The sequence below is a fragment of the Neomonachus schauinslandi genome, chromosome 1 (genome assembly GCF_002201575.2).
Source record: "Neomonachus schauinslandi chromosome 1, ASM220157v2, whole genome shotgun sequence".
In the NCBI taxonomy this organism is placed as follows: domain Eukaryota; kingdom Metazoa; phylum Chordata; class Mammalia; order Carnivora; family Phocidae; genus Neomonachus; species Neomonachus schauinslandi.
In genome coordinates this window covers 147,368,786-147,386,754 of record NC_058403.1, presented here as the reverse complement: position 1 = coordinate 147,386,754, position 17,969 = coordinate 147,368,786, and the positions used below count along the sequence as shown (strand labels likewise).

Here is a 17,969-nt window from a genome sequence, read left to right as displayed (position 1 = left end):
CTCTCTCTCAAATAAAATCTTAAAAAAAAAAAAAGAGCAAAGTTATTTTGTGAGAAAAATATTTTGTGGAGAAACACCTAAACATAATTACAGTACCATGTCCTCCTTGTAACAAAGGAAGTAGTCTTGGGACTGGAGCGTGCATATGGGAGGGAGCCTACGGTGGCTTGGGAGTGTCCCAGAAAGCCCTCCAGAGAAGTCATGCGGTGACAGAAAACTGCCCCTAGAAGCCACCCATTACCTTTTCATAGAGCTACTTCTTTTTCTTGTGAAAGCCAAAATGTCTCCAGATATTTTCAGCAGTTTCTAAGGATGCTTATAGCCATGACTAAATTTACTTCTTTCCTTCTATATCAGCTTTTTAAACTGCAATGGGGTTTTGTTGCAATGTAAAACAAACTGTGTTCCTCAGAAAATTTCAAAAATACTAAAAATGAGAGGGGAAAAAAACTCACCCAGTTTCTCTACTTGTACATTAGCGGTTCTCACCCTGGCTGCACATTAAAATTATCTAGGGAGCTACTTTTAAGAATCAGATTTTTTAAGTCCTGGAAATGTAATATAATATACAACGTGGTGACTATAGTTAATACTGTGTTGCATATTTGACAGTTGCTAAGAAGGTAAAAGTTCTCATTACAAGTAAAACAAACTTTATAACTGGATGGTGACAGATGTTAACTGGATTTATTGTGGTGATCATTTCACAATATATACAAATATAGACTATGTAGTACAACTGAAATGTTTTCTGTCAATTATACTTCAATTTTAAAAATCGGATTTTTAAAATTGAGGCTGGGCATATGTTTAAAAGCTCTCCAAGTGATTCGCAGGTGTGGCGGAGATTGAAACCTACTATGTAATTTAGTAACTTGGCTATTTTTTTACCATCATCTTTTAAATGTATAGGGCTTCAATTATTTATTTATTTCCAGAGCGAGACCCCTCCCCAGGGAGCGGTGGAGGGAAGGGAATCTTAAGCAAGCTCCATGCTCTAAGCAGGGCTCGATCTTACTAAGATCATGACCTGAGCCAACATCAAGAGTCGGTAGTTTAACAGACTTAATCCCTTTTTTTTTAATTGAAGTACAGTTGACACGGGTTTCAATTTTTTAAAGTAATGTCCCTCATCCGGCAGTTCTTGTTTGTACATAGAGTATCTTTTGAATATTTCTCGGTGGCTGCATAGTACTATATGAACGGAATACATTTTTAATAACTAACCTATTGATATTCCTTTTCTTCTATTAAAAAAAAAAAAACCTTGCCATCTGTACAGTCTTTTCCTTTTAATTTTTTCAGGAAATTTCCCGTAAGTCAACTTTCAAACTCTGAATTACGTACTGCCAAATTGTTCTTCAAGAAATGAAAAAAATTCCAGCTTCTGTTGATCGAATATTTAGGCACGTTGTGTTACAGCTTCCTAAGCACGGAAACTGCAATTTAGGACAAGTAACCCGCTCAAGCTCCCGGCGACCAATCGCTGAGCTAAAGTCGGAACCGCTATTACTGGCCGCCTACAGGCGCTCGATCCTGACGAAGTACTGCAGGGGCGGCCGCAGAGCGAGGAACATCTTTGCGGCGCCGGAAAGCACTAACGGTCGCAAACGGCCCTGCGGAGTCAGGGCGCCCATCCGCCCTTCCGCTCGGCTTTTTGTTGTCATTGGCTGGCGGAGGAGTATATAAGGACGTCATTTCCGCCCGCCTGTCCTTTCCGAGCTACTCAGGGAAGGGTCCATACGGCGTTGTTTTGCGTGAGTGCCTTATGGGGTTCCCCAGCCTCTCCGAAAGCCACCAGAACAGCTTCCTGCTGGAGTGAGGGGTGCGAGGACTGGGATGGAAGCTAGGAGGGAGAGCGGGTCTGTCTCCTGCCAGCGCGCTCCACCACTGCCCGGCCGCGCGCACGTGGCTGGGCTCCGGCCCGCGAGTTCCCACAATGCCCCGGGAGCGCGCGGAGGTCGTGCTGGAGCCGGGGCGAGGGTGCGGACCGGCCTGCAGCTGGGCGGCGGGACTGCGGAAAGCGTGGCCCACGCACCGCGCTGCGATCGCTCCGGACCCTGGCACTCGGCCGTGAGTTCAGGCCCAGGCGCCAGTTTACAACAGCTATTTAGGCTGTTGGTTTTTCCCGTTTGTGTTAAGATTTTTGGCAGGGTTTTGCAGAAAATTAGTTGTAACCCTAGAGAGAAATAATTCTGAAGCGCCCGCCTGCAGTCTGTTTGAAAAAAAACTTGTTCGCATCTGTACTGCCGTTACTCATCCATACCTTCACTCCGGGTTACTTTGGAGTGTTAGTGGCAATTCACCATTTTCGTCTTGTTTAATTATTTAGGTGTTTTTTCCCATCTCCACACTCAAAAGATTTGCTGTAATTTTATAACGTGTGGGATATGTCTGTTGCGTTGTGTCTCATCCCAGTAGACTATACCCAGTAGACTATAAACTGAAAGGTGTGGTCCTTGGGTTGCATTTAAATATGAAGGTGTTTGGCTCTTGAGTAGGTAAGAATGCCCCTGGTCCCTTACCCACTTGTCACTGGAATGAAAATGACTGGATTGTTAACTTGTTTTTCAGGTTTCCGTCGTAACTTAAAGGGAAACTTTCACAATGTCCGGAGCCCTTGATGTCCTGCAAATGAAGGAGGAGGATGTCCTCAAATTCCTTGCAGCAGGAACCCACTTAGGTGGCACCAACCTTGACTTTCAAATGGAACAGTACATCTACAAAAGGAAAAGTGATGGTCAGTTGCTTTGATTTGTGGGGAAGGGCATTCCAACTAAGCACTGAATGAAACCACATCACTACTTTGGAAATAAGCTTTAAAACTAAGTATAAGTGGGGTGCCTGGTTGGGTTAGTCGGTAGAGCATGTGACTCAATCTCAGCGTTGTGAGTTTGACCCCATGTTGGATGTAGAGATAACTTGTAAGAAATTAAAGTGTTCTGGTGGTTTTGGGAAGGGTAGCTTTCTGGGCTTCAGTGTAAGAGTATGTCTGTTGATAGGTTATGGGACTTGGGTTGCTCCATGAAAGAGCTGAGCTATGATGAGGAAGCTCATTAGTTTTATTTTCTACAGTGCCTTGTATTTCACAGGTACTGGTACAGGTCCGTTTGAGTTCTGAGAGTAAAGTAGAGCAAGAGATAGGAAAGAACAATTAGGCTTGGAAGGGAGTAGAAAAGGGAAGATAGGTTGTGAAGCCTTTGTAGTAAGGCATGTTGGGCAAGGGAGTGCTTCAGCTCAGAGATGCAGCCACTGAAGGATGTAAGCGTGGGAGTGGCATGTTGTAAAGCCGTTTTGGGTGAACCTGGCATGGAGGTAGGTTGAAAGGAAAGTGGCTAGAGGCCAGGAAGTGGGTAAGAACTTGTAGGAATCCATATGGGGGCCTGATGGAGGCTTAATGCAGGAAAAGAAAAAGATGCACTTCGCCTACTGAATTAAGGGTGCACACTATTAAAGCTCAAGGTTGAGGCCAGCCGTGGCCAATGAACTTCTGAGTGTCGGAAGTGTGCTATAAAAATTGCAGGATTTTCGCTAACACCAGTAGAGCTTGCCTCTATGACTGGAGTTTGATAGTACTCTCTGCTACATTCAGTTTTTAAAAGAAAATCCATTGCAAATTAGGTCAGGTGTTACAAAGCTTTTTGGTATCATCTAGGTATCTACATCATAAATCTGAAGAGAACCTGGGAGAAGCTTCTGCTGGCAGCTCGTGCCATTGTTGCCATTGAAAACCCAGCTGATGTCAGTGTCATATCATCCAGGAATACTGGCCAGGTTTGTAAACAATATGCTTGGTTTTTATTATAAAAAATAAGCTTACAGACATTGTGGGATATAGGGAAAAGTATAAGAAAATAAAAATACTCTGTAATTTAACTACTTATACAAATCTTGTATTGCCAGTATTCTGTGTCTGCAATATACATACTACTTGGCATCTGGTGGTTTGTTGCGCTTCAGTTTTCAAGAAAGGTTTTCTAACAGGATACCAGTCCTCCAAGGCTCATCACATCTCCTAAGAGAATCTTTGCCAACACAAGTAACTTAATTTTTTTTAGTGGCCAGTGGGATAAAACTTGTATTTTGCCCTATTTCTGTTTTGACAATTTTTTGTTGAGAAAACTAATGAATTTCTTGAAAATTAATTTACAGTTGACCATTGAACCAACACCGTGAATTAGGGGCACTAACCCCATGCATGACCGAAAATCTGTGTAACTTGACTCCCCAAAAACTTTACTAATAGCTTACTGTTGACCTTCAGAAGCCTCACCAATAAGAAAAGCAGTCAAGTAACACATTCTGTATATGTATTATGTACTGTGTTTTTAGGAATAAAGCAAGCTAGAAAGAAAATATGCAGTACTATAAAAAAAAAAAAACCACATAAGTGGATCTGCGTGGTTTAAACCATGTGGTGTTCAAGAGCCCACTAGATTAAGAGCTCTAGTAAGGATTTCAGTCAGCCCATTTCTAATTTGAAAAGGATGTTTGACTTGGATTTTGACAGGTACTTAAATTGTCTAGTGAGACAGGTTCTTTTGTACTTGTTTAGATTGATGGTAAAACTGGTTCCCATGAATTTAGGGTGTATTTTGCAGGGGGTTATTCCCCAGAGGCTGGCTTGTGACAGCACTTAAAGTAGGGTGCATAGTAGAAGACAGTTTTTAATTATTACTGTGAATGAACTTAGTGACAACTCATCGTGGCTTCCCTCAACAAAAATTTACAGAGCATCTATATTGATAGTCCAGGCAGTGTTGCTAGGGTTTTGGGATATAGCAGGAAAATACCAAGTCTGCCTTTCTGAAGAGATGCAGGAAATACATTTTTATGGAGGTAAAAAGGAAGGGACGGGAAAGAATGTGGGTATATTCCTGCTTTATGTAGGGTAGCTGTGATGAAATTGGACCAGATCATGGAAGTGCTTATTGGTTGTCAGGTACTGTCATATTGATGAATTTAATTTTCATGACCCTGTTGGAAGCACACAAGTAACCTGCCCAAGTCACTCACAGGAGTGGCTTTCTTGGTTCTTGAAAGCAGGTGGTGTGGCCCTGGAGCCTGCAGATGTGAGGAAGCCAGTGAGCCACAGAGGCCCTAGGGGACTGAGAGTGGGGACAGCATTCCAGGCAGAGGGCCTTGGGGTGGGGTATGCTTAGCATTTCTGGACCCTAGTTCTGTAAGTAGTTCTCAGGTACCACAGAGGACAAAGAATTGCTGGGTGTGTGAAGTGCTTTGATGTTTTCATTGTTGAGCAGGGAAGATGGGAGGGCTCCCAACTCCATGGGCTGTTGCAAGGTGGTTACAGAACTGGGTGTCTGCACGTGGACACTTGGGGAAGTCTTTGATGCCGTCTCTGGAGCACTGCTAACTCTTGATGTTAATTCTTAAGCGAGCTGTGCTGAAATTTGCTGCTGCTACCGGAGCCACTCCTATTGCCGGCCGCTTCACTCCTGGAACCTTCACTAACCAGATCCAGGCAGCCTTCCGGGAGCCGAGACTGCTGGTGGTTACTGATCCCAGGGCTGACCACCAGCCTCTTACAGAGGCGTCCTATGTTAACCTGCCTACCATTGCTCTGTGTAACACAGACTCTCCTCTGCGCTACGTGGACATTGCCATCCCTTGCAACAACAAGGTAACAGTGTGATGACATACGCTAGAGCCTCGAGAGTGCTCTCGAAACAGTTGGGCATTCCTCTGCACATTGTTAGAGCTTGGAGTTGAGGCCGCTGGCTGGCCGATGAACTCACAAGTGTAGGTAGTGTGCTACACGAGGGGCAAGTCTTTTTGCTAACACCACAAGGGTCTCTGGCCCAATGAGTGGAGTTTGATAGTAATTCTTGCTACAAGTATAATTCATATGTGTCAGCTTTAAGGAGAAATCCTTTCTGAATGGTCTGTGTTTTCTTTTCTCCATATTTCTTAACTGCTTGGGCCTCACATGTTACTGGGCCTTTTCGATTTTCAGAGCAACTTGACGAATCCTGCTATAAGGTCCTAAAAAGGTGGGTTGCGTATGATTCACATTGGTCCAGTTTATTGGTCTCAAAATCTTGGTTCCACATAGGAATCACCCAAAGAGATGTTTTAATACCAGTGTCCAGACACTCGTTCCAGGTATTTTGTTCCATTGCCTAGGGTGGAGTCTTGACAGTTTTTTTTTCTTTAATTCCCATGGGTCCAGTGGCAATCAAGGTTGAGACCCACTAATACACAGAGTAGTCCTTAAAAATAAGCACTTAACAAACTAAGAGACATGTCTCTTTTGTTGATACCATGGGTCTAGATGATGGGATAGATAGGTGGGATGGGGAGGTGCATGCTGTTGGGGGTTGACCCAAGTGTCACTTCTTAACCTGGCGCTCTTGCAGGGAGCTCACTCAGTGGGTCTGATGTGGTGGATGCTGGCCAGGGAAGTTCTGCGCATGCGTGGCACCATTTCCCGAGAACACCCGTGGGAGGTCATGCCTGATCTCTACTTCTACAGAGATCCTGAAGAGGTAAGCTTCCTCCACAAAGGCCTGTGGTCACATAAGCAAATCAGACATCTTGGTCTGCTTCTTCGAAATAAAATTTGTCTCTATAAACTTTTTTTTTTTTCCTTAACCAGATTGAAAAGGAAGAGCAGGCCGCTGCTGAAAAGGCTGTGACCAAGGAGGAATTTCAGGGTGAATGGACGGCTCCAGCTCCTGAGTTCACTGCTACTCAGCCTGAAGTTGCAGACTGGTCTGAAGGCGTGCAGGTGCCCTCGGTGCCTATTCAGCAGTTCCCTACTGGTATGTGTTGGGATAAGTCAGGCTGGTGTTTCGGGTTTTTGGTATTCTTAGTTTAACTTTTAAAGGATCTCCATGGCTATGTATATAAGCATTGAAAGGTTCTCATCCCAGTGTGCTGTAGCTGTGCTAATGACCTGACAGGTTGAATTCAGGTGTTTTTGACGTGGTGTGGCTGGCCTTGGGTGTTTGTCCTTCCAAATGTGTAGTTGGTGGAATTCAAGGCCCAGTGTTGGTGGGAGTGGGGCTGACTATGTTTTTTGGTGTTTCCTTAACAGAAGACTGGAGCGCCCAGCCGGCCACTGAAGACTGGTCTGCAGCTCCCACTGCTCAGGCCACTGAATGGGTAGGAACAACCACTGAGTGGTCTTAAGCTGGTCTTCCACAAAGGCAAACAAAATGGAAATAGAAATGGAAAAGGTTGACGGAAAATAAACAGTTTGTAAAAGTCGAGTCCATTTCTGTTTATTTTGCATTCCAGATCAGGAAATGCTGGGATTACTTCAGGTCCTGACTTGTTTACTTCTAAGGCCCACTTAAGAGAAGCTCTCAAGATACTGGTTCTTACTTGAGAGTTTCTCTTCACTTCCTTTTTGTGTAAGGAACAGCTGTTCTGAAAATAGATTTAGGGGTGCCTGGGTGGCTCAGTCTGTTGAGTGTCCCACTTTTGATTTCAGCTCATGTCATGATCTTAGGGTTGTGGGATAGAGCCCCATGGGCGTGGAGCCTGGTTAAGATTCTACCCCCCCCCCCCCCCACTGGTGTGTGCTCTCAAAAAAATTGATTTAAATAATTGTAAATAGGTGGTAACCCTGGGAATATTTTTTCCAAGTTCAGACCTGATACTCTCTCATTGCCATCTGCCCTGGTAAATTGTGGAGCCAGAGTTCAAGTAAATTGCTTTTCAGTGACAGCCTTGTCGTGTGCAGTTGTGTGGCCAGTCCTCGAGTAACATACGGTATTTGAAAACCTGCCTAGGGCAAAGGTGGGATGCAGTCTTTTCTATTCCGGAACCACTGGAGGGGCCCCAGCCTGTCACCAGGTCAGCTTGCCTACTGGTTCTGGGAGGGTTGTACAGGTGTATAAAAATGTCATCACGTTGTGCTCTTTATTTTTGCCATTTTCTATGTGCTTTCCATTCTATTTAAAATGCAGCACTCCTGCATTAATTTTACAATAACATTTGACCCATTAAAAATTCTAGAGAAAGCGGGTGGACCCAGGTTTTTGAGGAACCTGAATGAGTTGAACATTGATTCACTCCCCTCTTGGGAGAGCTATAAATATCCATGTGACCTGATTCCCAGGGCCACTTCCAATAGTGAAGGGACCCCATAGCTCAAGCATCATTAGCTTCATGGGGATTCTGCACTGGCTCTGTGCAGAACAAATTTGGATGCCTCTACCATAAAACTGCAAAGCTCCTTGGGCGCCTGGGTGGCTCAGTCGTTAAGCGTCTGCCTTCGGCTCGGGTCATGATCCCAGGGTCCTGGGATCGAGTCCCACATCGGGCTCCCTGCTCGGCAGGAAGCCTGCTTCTCCCTCTCCCACTCCCCCTGCTTGTGTTCCTGCTCTCGCTGTCTATCTCTCTGTCAAATAAATAAATAAAAATCTTAAAAAAAAACCAAAACTGCAAAGCTCCAATGTGTTTAGGCCTTGAACGCATAGCACTTTGTAGTGCTGCAAATGGTCATTAACACCAGTTAATTCCTGGAATCAGGATGGCTGGAGGGAGGGATGAGGTGCATGAGGAGGACCAGAAAGAAAACTGGGAGTTGGGGAGAGGTGTACCTCGTTTAACAGCCTATCAGTATGTTTTGGGGTGGAGGGGAACAAGAGAGGAAAACTGCCATTTCCTGGCAACTTAATCTGTATTCTGGAAAATAATGCTGACATCAAAGGCTGACACCCATCCTTGCTTCCAAGCTGTGTGTGCTAGTGGCCAGGACCTCCAAACTAGAGCGCTTGCTGTTTCTTTTTGCTCCTTGCTCAGGCACTTGTCTCCTGGCATTCACACGGTAGTTCCACAAACAGGCTTTTTTTCCTAGAATCTTAAGTTCCTAAACTTAAGTTCAGAGCTAAGAGCACCAGCTGGCCTCTCCTGGCATGGTTGGTTTATGCCCAGCGTGATGCAGCCAGGAGATGGAAGTGGAATTTTTCACAGATCTTACTCACCTGGGTTTAGCTTGCACGGGGCTTCACACCCTCCTCCTGCCTCCAGGAGAAGTACTCCATCCCGTTTCTCTTGTCAACAGCTGCTGAGATTCTGCTCCAGCTGGGGACCACAAGGTGGCCCAGACAGAAGCCACACCACTCTGGGACAACACAGCTGCCCCCTGGCTGCAGAGCCAGTACCTTTACGCCAGCACGAACTGGAATAGGCATTTTTAACCAATCCAAACTCACTTTGTTTCAGCTCGATGGTACCTACCTGATGATTAGTCCCTAAGGCCTGCTTAATCTACGTGACAAATGAATGTCCCCCTCCAGGTGTCCACCCTGCAACTGGCAGCTTTCCCCCATGGGTGTTAGCAGCCTTGATCTTCCCGGGGACTGCTGGAGCGAGGAGGACCTTCCCTCCCTCCCCTGCCCTGCATTTGATTTGGCCAAGGGGGCCGCCTCCTTTTTTTCCCTTGGCACCTCTCCCATCTCTCTTCGCACTAGGACAGTGTTCCAGGACGCAGTAACTCAGTTCTCTTGTCCCACCTGATCTTGGAAACTGCTGTGAGTAACACGTGGCTTATGATTTTTTTCCTCTTTATTGTGGAAACAATACCATAAGAAGAAATGTCCAGCTTAAGATTTTTCTTGTTTTTATCACAGCTTCCAGCTCTCGATGTACTTCTTGGGTTTTGTCTTCTAAACTTACAGAAACTGAATTCCATCCAGTTTTGTAGAGTTCCCCCTTTTCTCCCTCTGCTTTCCTAAATACCTTGGGGGCTTCTCCTTCCATAGAACATGTTTCTTAGTACATCCCGTACAAAGGCAAATCAGCATCCCCACTGAATTCAGCCTAACACAGAACTTGACGCTTGGTAGATACTAGTGAGTGAGTACTCTGAGTGAACAGAGAAAGTGGTTAAGAATGGCTCAGTCAGTTAAGCATCCGACTCTTGATTTTGGCTCAGGTCGTGATCTCAGGGTTTTGAGATTGAGCCCCGCATCGGGCTCCATGCTGGGCATGGGGTCTGCTTGGGATTCTCTCTCCTTCTGCCCCTACCCCCTTGAGTGCTCTCTCCCTCCCTCTCTCCCTCATTCTCTCTCCCTCCTTCTTTCCCTCTCTGATAAAATCTTTGAAAAAAAATACTTAGTCTTAGAGATTTACAAAGCATGTAAGAAAGCTGGAGGGTTAAATTCCATTTGGTGAGCCTCAGGCTCCCAACAAGGCTTGAGGTGCCCACTCTTGCACATTATTCGGCAGCACAGGGCTCACTTCACAGGCAGCTGCATCACCTGCTCTAAAACTTCCCTAGGGTGTTAATAGTCTGCTCTCCTATGTCAAAGCCTTAATCTCACATGGTGTTTCAGGGACATGCTACAGTCCCCAAGGTTGGCTTGGGCTGAGGTCTTCTGGTGAGGGGGTGGGTGAGACTGGTCTGGTCTGGGCCATGGCCCCGCACCAAGGACACCCTCACCCAGTGACCTGTGAAAGGATTCTGGCTGTTGCATTACCCTGGACATCATGTGCTATGAGTGAGGCAGATAGCAGAGCAGACTTGGGAATCAGCTATGCCTGAGATGTTGAAAGCAAGCCCTGCCTAGCTCCTTCTCGTGTGTGGCTCTGGGCAAGAGATGTCTTCCAGTGGCCCAAGTGGCCCCAGCATGGGGATAATCATGGGGTTGTGATTCAGAGATTGTTATGCACAGCAATTAGCCTGGATCCTGGCATGTAGCAAACACTCATTCTGTGTATCACATTGTCTTTTGTTAGTGCATAATTTATTTATTTTATTTTATTTTTTTAAAGATTATTTATTTGAGAGAGCGAGAATGAGAGAGAGAGAGTACATAAGAGGGGGGAGGGTTAGAGGGAGAAGAAGGCTCCTCGCCGAGCAGGGAGCCCGATGCGGGACTCGATCCCGGGACTCCAGGATCATGACCTGAGCCGAAGGCAGTCGCTCAACCAACTGAGCCACCCAGGCGCCCCTGTTAGTGCATAATTTAAAAAGAATTTTTAATTGTAAAATGCATCATGTATGCAGATGACTACAAAAGATATATTTGTATATTCTAGAAAAATAAGAATCAAATGAAAGCCTCTGTAATCATTACATGGGTTTTGAAATAGAAAGGTACCAGGACCTGAGAAAGTTGTCAAGTGAGCCTCCTATTCCTTGCTTGCCCCTGTAGTCACAGGGTTCCTCTCCTGCAATCCCTTGGTTCACTTGATTTACCTAAGTGCCCTTTCAATCAAGAATTGTTTAGTTTCCCTGTTTCTGAGTTTCCTATAAATGTATTCCTAGCATATTTTCTTGTGTCACTGGCTTCTTTTTTTAATTTTTAATTTTGGGGGGGGGGGTAGGGCAGAGGGAGAGAGAGAGAATCAACCTCACAACCCTGAGTCATGATCTGAGCCAAAATCAAGGGTTGGATGCTTAACTGACTGAGCCACCCAGGCGCACCTTGTGTGATTTACTTCTTGCCTTCAGTGTTATTTTTGTGCTTTTCAATCCAGTTGCCATGTTCCTACAGAATCATTGATGATATCAATATCCTGCAGTGGCCATTTGGGTTGTTTCCACATTCTGACCATTATCAACAGAACTACTTTGAATATTTTTGATGGATCCTGGTGCACCAAAATTTCCCCACTGTGGCCTTCTACTCTAACTTCACCAGATAATGTCAGATGGTTTCACAATAGTATACAAAATCCTATGAAAACACAACAACAACCCTCAACACCATCCTTTCTTCACTGCTCGGAACTGCTGCCTCTCAAAATCTAGGGGCTGTCGATGCAAGGTCTGATCCTGACCTCTCTTATTCTACCACTGCTCTAGGAGTCAGTCCCTGGGCCAATGCCACACTGTTCTTCCTCTTTACTAGAATTTTATAACCTACCATGGCAATAGGGACGGCAATCCTCCCTTCCTCTTCTTGATCATTTTGCATTGTTATATACATTTTTTAATCAGTACAGTTCCACTATAAATCCAGTTGGGATTGTATTGATTCTATAATTTAGAGCAGTATTGACTGACATTGAGTTTTTCAATCCATGAACAACCTATATATCTTGCCAGTTTCTCATTTTATGTCCTTCCCTCAGTGAAATTTTATAATTTTTCCTGAAGAGGTTTTGCACATCTTTTGGTAAATTTATTCCTAGACACTCAAGATATTTTAAATTGTACTCTTTAAGAAGCCACTATTAGGAATCCTGTTGTAACAGCTTAATCCATATTCTAAGTAACATAGATATCCAGTGGTAAATGGTAAATGTCACTATTGCCATGGGGCTTCTGACTCTGCCTGAGCAATCCAGACCTTTTGTGCAAGGCAAGAATGACCTTATTAAATTCCATCCATGAAAAGCCTGCTCCAAACCTACATGCCACACATTGTAGTCATTCAGTAGAGCAGAACCTGTCATACTTCTGGTGCTAAGTGCAGCAGGGTTCACTTAGGAATAACCCAAGAATTACCCAATTTTATCTCTGCAAAGAATCTCAAGTAAAATAAGAATTCAACATTCAACATATTTATTAAGGACATACTCTAGGCCAAACATTCTAAGCACTGGGAATAGAGTAGTAAATGAAAACAAAGCTTGTGACCTTGTGACCTATATTTTGATTGGGGAGGCAAGTAATTAGTTAACAAGGAAACCATTTTCTATGGGAACAGAAGTGAGGATGATGGGAACATGGAGAAGATATCTAAAACAGAATCATAGGCATTAAGCTATAGAAAGAAGCAAATGGAAAGCATTATTGGGGGAGAATCAAGAGAGTGAAGAAACAAACCCTTCTGGAAGGAGGAGTCTCTGCCCAGCCTCACCAAGTAGAGCTGAGAGAGGTCTACCCTCAGGGGGAGCTGGAGGCCTTTACCATAGGCCCTGGAGTCTCTTGGAGCCCATGCTGTGTGAAAGGTGTAGATCTCCCCTGTCTGCCCCACAGAAAAGTCACCTACATTTTTTCCCTCCCTTTTCCTTTAGATATTTCTGGATATTAGATATTCTGGAAATGAGTTGGAAACCAGGAAAATAATCTCTAACTGCATAGACATCTACCCCCAGTTCTGCCCCCTGTTGTACCCTCACTGGAAGACAATGTCCCAAGGAGCACTTTCCCCTCTCCATGGGTGCTTGGCTCAGTTCACACTGGTATGAAGAGCACCCAACATTGCCAGAAGTGCCCACCATCATGTCCCCACCAAAAGTCCTTCCACTACCTCCTCAGCCACTGACCTCTGCATTTCCTTCTATCCAATACCCTATCCCAACCCAAAGGTGTCTTCCATTTATGATTTGCAAGAGAAAGTTACAGCTTTAAGCTAAAAGTAGTCCTCCAGACCATCATGGCCATCCATACATAGGACTCTTCTCAGGGCCTCAGAGGCTTTCAAGCCTGAGGGAATGAATGGGCTGGTTTGACATTTGTTTCAAAATCCCTTATAGAGGATTTTTTTTTTGTATTAGTGTATATCATTTCATATAGATATAATTGTGTTAAGTAAACTGGTGTTTCAAAACAATGTCTATTAATACTCTGCAATTTAGAAATGAAGAAATATCACAATTTAAAATATAATGGACAGATTTAACAATAAGACACTGTTGGAGAGAAGTTTGGAGAAAAGTTAGAAAAACATGAAAAAATTACAAGGAGAACAGAGACAGAGGGACAGAAAATCAGAAAGAGAAGTTAAGATACACAGGGTAAAATGAGAAAGTCAAACATCTAGTTGCGAATTGCAGCAGGAGAGAGAGAATGAGGACAGTCAGTGTCAAAGAGAAAAGGCTGAAAACTTTCTGAAATTCTCACGAATCCACAAATTCAGGAATCCCACTGTGTACCAAGTAGGATCAATTCTTTTTTAAACATTTATTTATTTATTTGACAGAGCCCAGGCAGGGGAGCAGCAGAGGGAGAGGGAGAAGCAGGCTCCCCACCAGGGAGGGAGCCTGATGAGGACCCTGGGATCATGACCTGAGCTGAAGGCAGATGTTTAGCTGACTGAGCCACACAGATGCCCCAAGTAGGATCAGTTTTTAAAAACCTATCCTTTACATTGTTGAGGAATCAAGGAAACACCAAAACCAAAAGTGTTCTTGAAAGCAGCCAAGGAGAAAAAGAACACCTGATTATTCCCCATTAAGAGTGACCGAAGACAGTTGATGGAGAAAAATGAATGGTCAACCCAGCTCTCTTATCCAAGAACTAGGACAATATAAGGACATTTCCAGAAAACAAAAATAAAGTTAATAAGGGGGGAAAAAGTGATGCTGGTGGAAGCTGTGACGCAGTGCTGGTGGTCCACCAATGTCCATCCTCCCTTCTTCCATAGTAATAGCTCCCCTGACTTCTATAGCTGGGCATAGGCTGAGAAGCTGGTACCTCAAATTACATGGTCGTAGAATGTTTGGTCAGGTTTCGAGGCCTGCATTACTTTGGACGGTAGACTATAATTTGACCAAATCTGTAGCATTAGGGAAATGGTAGGAAAGATCCAGAATGATGGCTTATGTTGACAATTTTTTGACTGCTTTAAGCAAAGTCATGAGAGAGACAAGAATTCCAGCTAAATCTGGCCAGCCTGTAAAGCAGCAATGGAAGAATCCAGAGTTTTGCTAATACAGGCACATTCTATCTTTGGTATCCATATACTCAGCCAAATATTTCTGTACGACCAAGTCAAACAGTTATGAGCTATGCAATGGAAGGGGCAAACTTCTTAGGGGAAAACTTTTTTTTTTTTTTAAAGATTTTTGTTTATTTATTTGACAGAGAGAGACATAGCGAGAGAGGGAACATAAGCAGGGGGAGTGGGAGAGGGAGAAGCAGGCTTCCCGCCGAGCAGGGAGCCCGATGCGGGGCTCGATCCCAGGACCCCGGGACCATGACCCGAGCCGAAGGCAGACGCTTAACTGACTGAGCCACACAGGCGCCCCAGGGGAAAACTTTCTTAACTCTTTGGGAAGATGGCATGCAGGAAGGTGAGATTAAGGTAGGATTAAGGTGTTGTTTTCCATTACAAAGCTACCATAAACAAGAAAAAAATCTGGCAAAATCAGATTATGGTTAACAGGGCTTTGGAACAGGAACTCTCCTACTGGCTAGTGGGAGTATACATTGGTATACTATATACAGTTTGGCATTATTTAGTAACATAAGCATCTCTAATATCCCTGTTAGGGATATACACCAAAGAAACTCATGCACATTTGCACTAAGATATGTGGACAAGAATGTTAATCAGCAACCCTGGAAACGGTCAACGGTCCACCTACAGCACAGTTGATCAACTGTCATATATTTACATCACAGAGTGCCAGGCAACAATGAAAATGAACAAAGCACAGCTACACAAAATGACATGCATCAGTTTCAAAAACATAGCTTTGGGCAAAGAAAGTGGTAACAAATTATTCTTAATATGTGATTCCATTTGTAAGAAGCTCAAATACAGACAAAGGGAAACTATATTCTTTAGAGATGTATTCCTTGGTGGTATACATTAGCATCCAATTTATGGGGTAAAAACCAAAAAAAGAAAAGGGCATCTGGGTGCCTCAGTCGGTTGAGCGTCCAACTTGGTTTCGGCTCAGTTCATGATCTCAGGGTCGAGGGACCGAGCCAAGCACTGGGCTCCATGCTCAGCAGGGACTCGGCTTCAGATGTTCTCTCCCTCTTCCTCCCTCTCAAATAAAATTTTTTCTTAGAAAAAAAAAAAAGCATTCAATAAAATATATACAAAGAACAGAGGGGGCATGTTGAAGATAAAGTGTTTCAATGTCTTTGTTAATGAAAGAGGTTAAAATATCAACTCTAGAATTTAAGAATGTCTTTCATTGGGATGCCTGGGTGGCTCAGTCATTGAGCCTCTGCCTTTGGCTCAGGTCATGATCCCAGGGTCCTGGGACCAAGCCCCGCATTGGGCTCCCTGCTCTGTGGGAAGCCTGCTTTTCCCTCTCCCACTCCCTCTGCTTGTGTTCCCTCTCTACCTGTGTCTCTGTCAAATAAATAAATAAAATCTTTAACAACAACAACAACAAAAAGAATGTCTTTCATCCCATACAACCTTGCCACTACCTCATGGATGGAATCTTTGTCCTCCTCCTCTTTTTTTCTTTTTTTAAAGATTTTATTTATTTGACAGAGAAGGAACAGAAGCAGAGGGAGTGGGTAAGGGAGAAGCAGGCTTCCCGCCGAGCAGGGAGCCCAATGCGGGGCTCGATCCCAGGACCCTGAGATCATGACCTGAGCCGAAGGCAGACGCTTAACGACTGAGCCACCCAGGCGCCCTGTCCTCTTCCTCTTAATCTGAGTGAAACTTTGGGATTCCCTCAACTAATAAGCAACAGTGGAAACTATATTGTGTGATTTCCAAGGACAGAGCATGAAAGTGCCTTTGGTTTGGATCTCTTGGGACATTTGTTCTGGGAACTCTGCCATTGTCCAGTGAAGAAGCCCAAGAATCTGAGAAGCCCACTTGGAGAAGAAGCAAGGCCCCTTGCTCCCAGACCCCAGACCAGCCAAACTGCCAACCGACAGCCAGCATTAACTTGCCAGCCATGTGAGTGATCCGTACTGAAAGTGGATTGTCCAGTCTCAGTTTGAGCCATCTCTGTGGATGCCATATGGAGCAGGTGAAAGTCATTCCTGTCCAGCTCTGTGGAAACTGAGTATCTGTGAGCAAAAGAAATGTTTCAAGCAGCTTCGCTTTAAGAAAGCTTGTTATTCAACAATAGACAAATGATACAATGGAAAAATTCTAGAAGCATTTCACTACAGAAAGAAGACATGGATGCCCACTATCACCAATCCTTTGTATCATAGCAAGGACCTTATCAGGCAATGCGATTAGGCAAGAGTAAGTAATTATAGACACAATAATAGCCAACTGACTTTTGCCTATAGAATTTACAATAAGCATTTCTCCATGATATTATAGATATGTACCTATTGTATATGTTAGCTCTATAATATAAACTGTTGGCTACCAAATAGTTTATATGTTTATTTTCCTATATTTTACAGAATTTCTACTTCATAAACATAGCTATCATGAACATCCTTGTAGTTCGCTGGATCAAATGACAGAGACATTTTAAGGATTTAAAATAAAATCATTACATGTTCTTAAATTGCATTTTTAGTAGCGTCAAAAGAATGCAGAGTTCAATTTCTCATCACCCACAATAATTACTGATCTTTGTTAATCTGATTAATGAAAATTTTATCTTGGTGATGTTTCTTTGCATTTCAACTAGGTAAAAAGCAGTTACTGACCTGCTTTGATTTAAATATCCAGGAAGAGGCTGCAAGACTTCCTTCATGCAGGGGTAAGTGGGTCTAGGTGGCATAAGGTCCCTTCTGCCAACAATAATCTATGCATAAGATAATCAAATAAAAAAGCCACTGCCTGCCACGTTTGCTGCAAAAATAAAGAGAAACATAACATAAACTCTTACAACTTGTAATTTTGTTATTCAACAATATTTGCTGGAAACCATTGAGCTAGGAACATGGGATCTGACAAAGAACTAGAAACATTCCCTACCCTCCAGGAATTTACCTTGTCATGTAGAAAGAAGACAAAAAGACATTTATTATGTGAGGGTGCCAAAAAGCAGAGATATTTATACCACTTTTTTTCCTGTAAAACAGTAAGTTTATGAATTAAAGATACAGTACTTGAGAAAAACCTTCCATTTCATATTTCAAAGAATTTATATCTTTCACCTTACCCATGCCTATAATAGAGACTACCATCTAAATTAAATGGGAAAATAGAGGAATGTATGGCTTTCATTCATCTAAATCCACAAAGGGAAGCCAGGCACCTGACAGATCACGGTCAGTCATTCTGTTAACCACGGGAGGACAGTGGCACTCTGCCTATGAAATGCTTCCTGGCTAGTACTTTTCCAAACCTTGGTGAAGATCTGTGCCTGTTCCACCATCTGAGAACTGGCGCTCAGGACCAGAACATGACCCAGGTGCTTAAAACATGGCTTCTCTC

At 43.8% G+C, this 17,969-nt stretch overlaps 1 protein-coding gene and 2 non-coding genes across 3 annotated transcripts; all 3 read left to right on the top strand.

Annotated features, from left to right (window-relative positions):
• The first annotated feature begins 1,708 nt into the window (after window positions 1-1,708).
• Window positions 1,709-7,232, top strand: RPSA (ribosomal protein SA). Its single transcript, XM_021677549.2, has 7 exons — window positions 1,709-1,757; window positions 2,575-2,740; window positions 3,656-3,774; window positions 5,396-5,641; window positions 6,378-6,506; window positions 6,617-6,782; window positions 7,058-7,232. Exons 2-7 carry the CDS (start codon window positions 2,608-2,610, stop codon window positions 7,150-7,152), a joined length of 888 nt encoding a protein of 295 aa, XP_021533224.1. The 5' UTR covers window positions 1,709-1,757; window positions 2,575-2,607; the 3' UTR covers window positions 7,153-7,232.
• On the top strand, window positions 3,440-3,590 carry LOC123327003. Its single transcript, XR_006541469.1, has one exon. It is a non-coding gene; the product is annotated as a small nucleolar RNA SNORA62/SNORA6 family (small nucleolar RNA).
• Window positions 5,703-5,857, top strand: LOC123327002. Its single transcript, XR_006541468.1, has one exon. It is a non-coding gene; the product is annotated as a small nucleolar RNA SNORA62/SNORA6 family (small nucleolar RNA).
• Window positions 7,233-17,969: the final 10,737 nt, after the last annotated feature.

What these genes read in the sequence shown, in the direction of transcription:
- RPSA (XM_021677549.2), top strand. Translation starts at nt 2,608, where the DNA reads ATGTCCGGAGCCCTTGATGTCCTGCAAATGAAGGAGGAGGATGTCCTC. An exon ending in CATCCAGGAATACTGGCCAG is followed by an intron (nt 3,775 to 5,395) that starts GTTTGTAAACAA and finishes TTAATTCTTAAG; the next exon opens with CGAGCTGTGCTGAAATTTGC. An exon ending in TCTACAGAGATCCTGAAGAG is followed by an intron (nt 6,507 to 6,616) that starts GTAAGCTTCCTC and finishes TTCCTTAACCAG; the next exon opens with ATTGAAAAGGAAGAGCAGGC.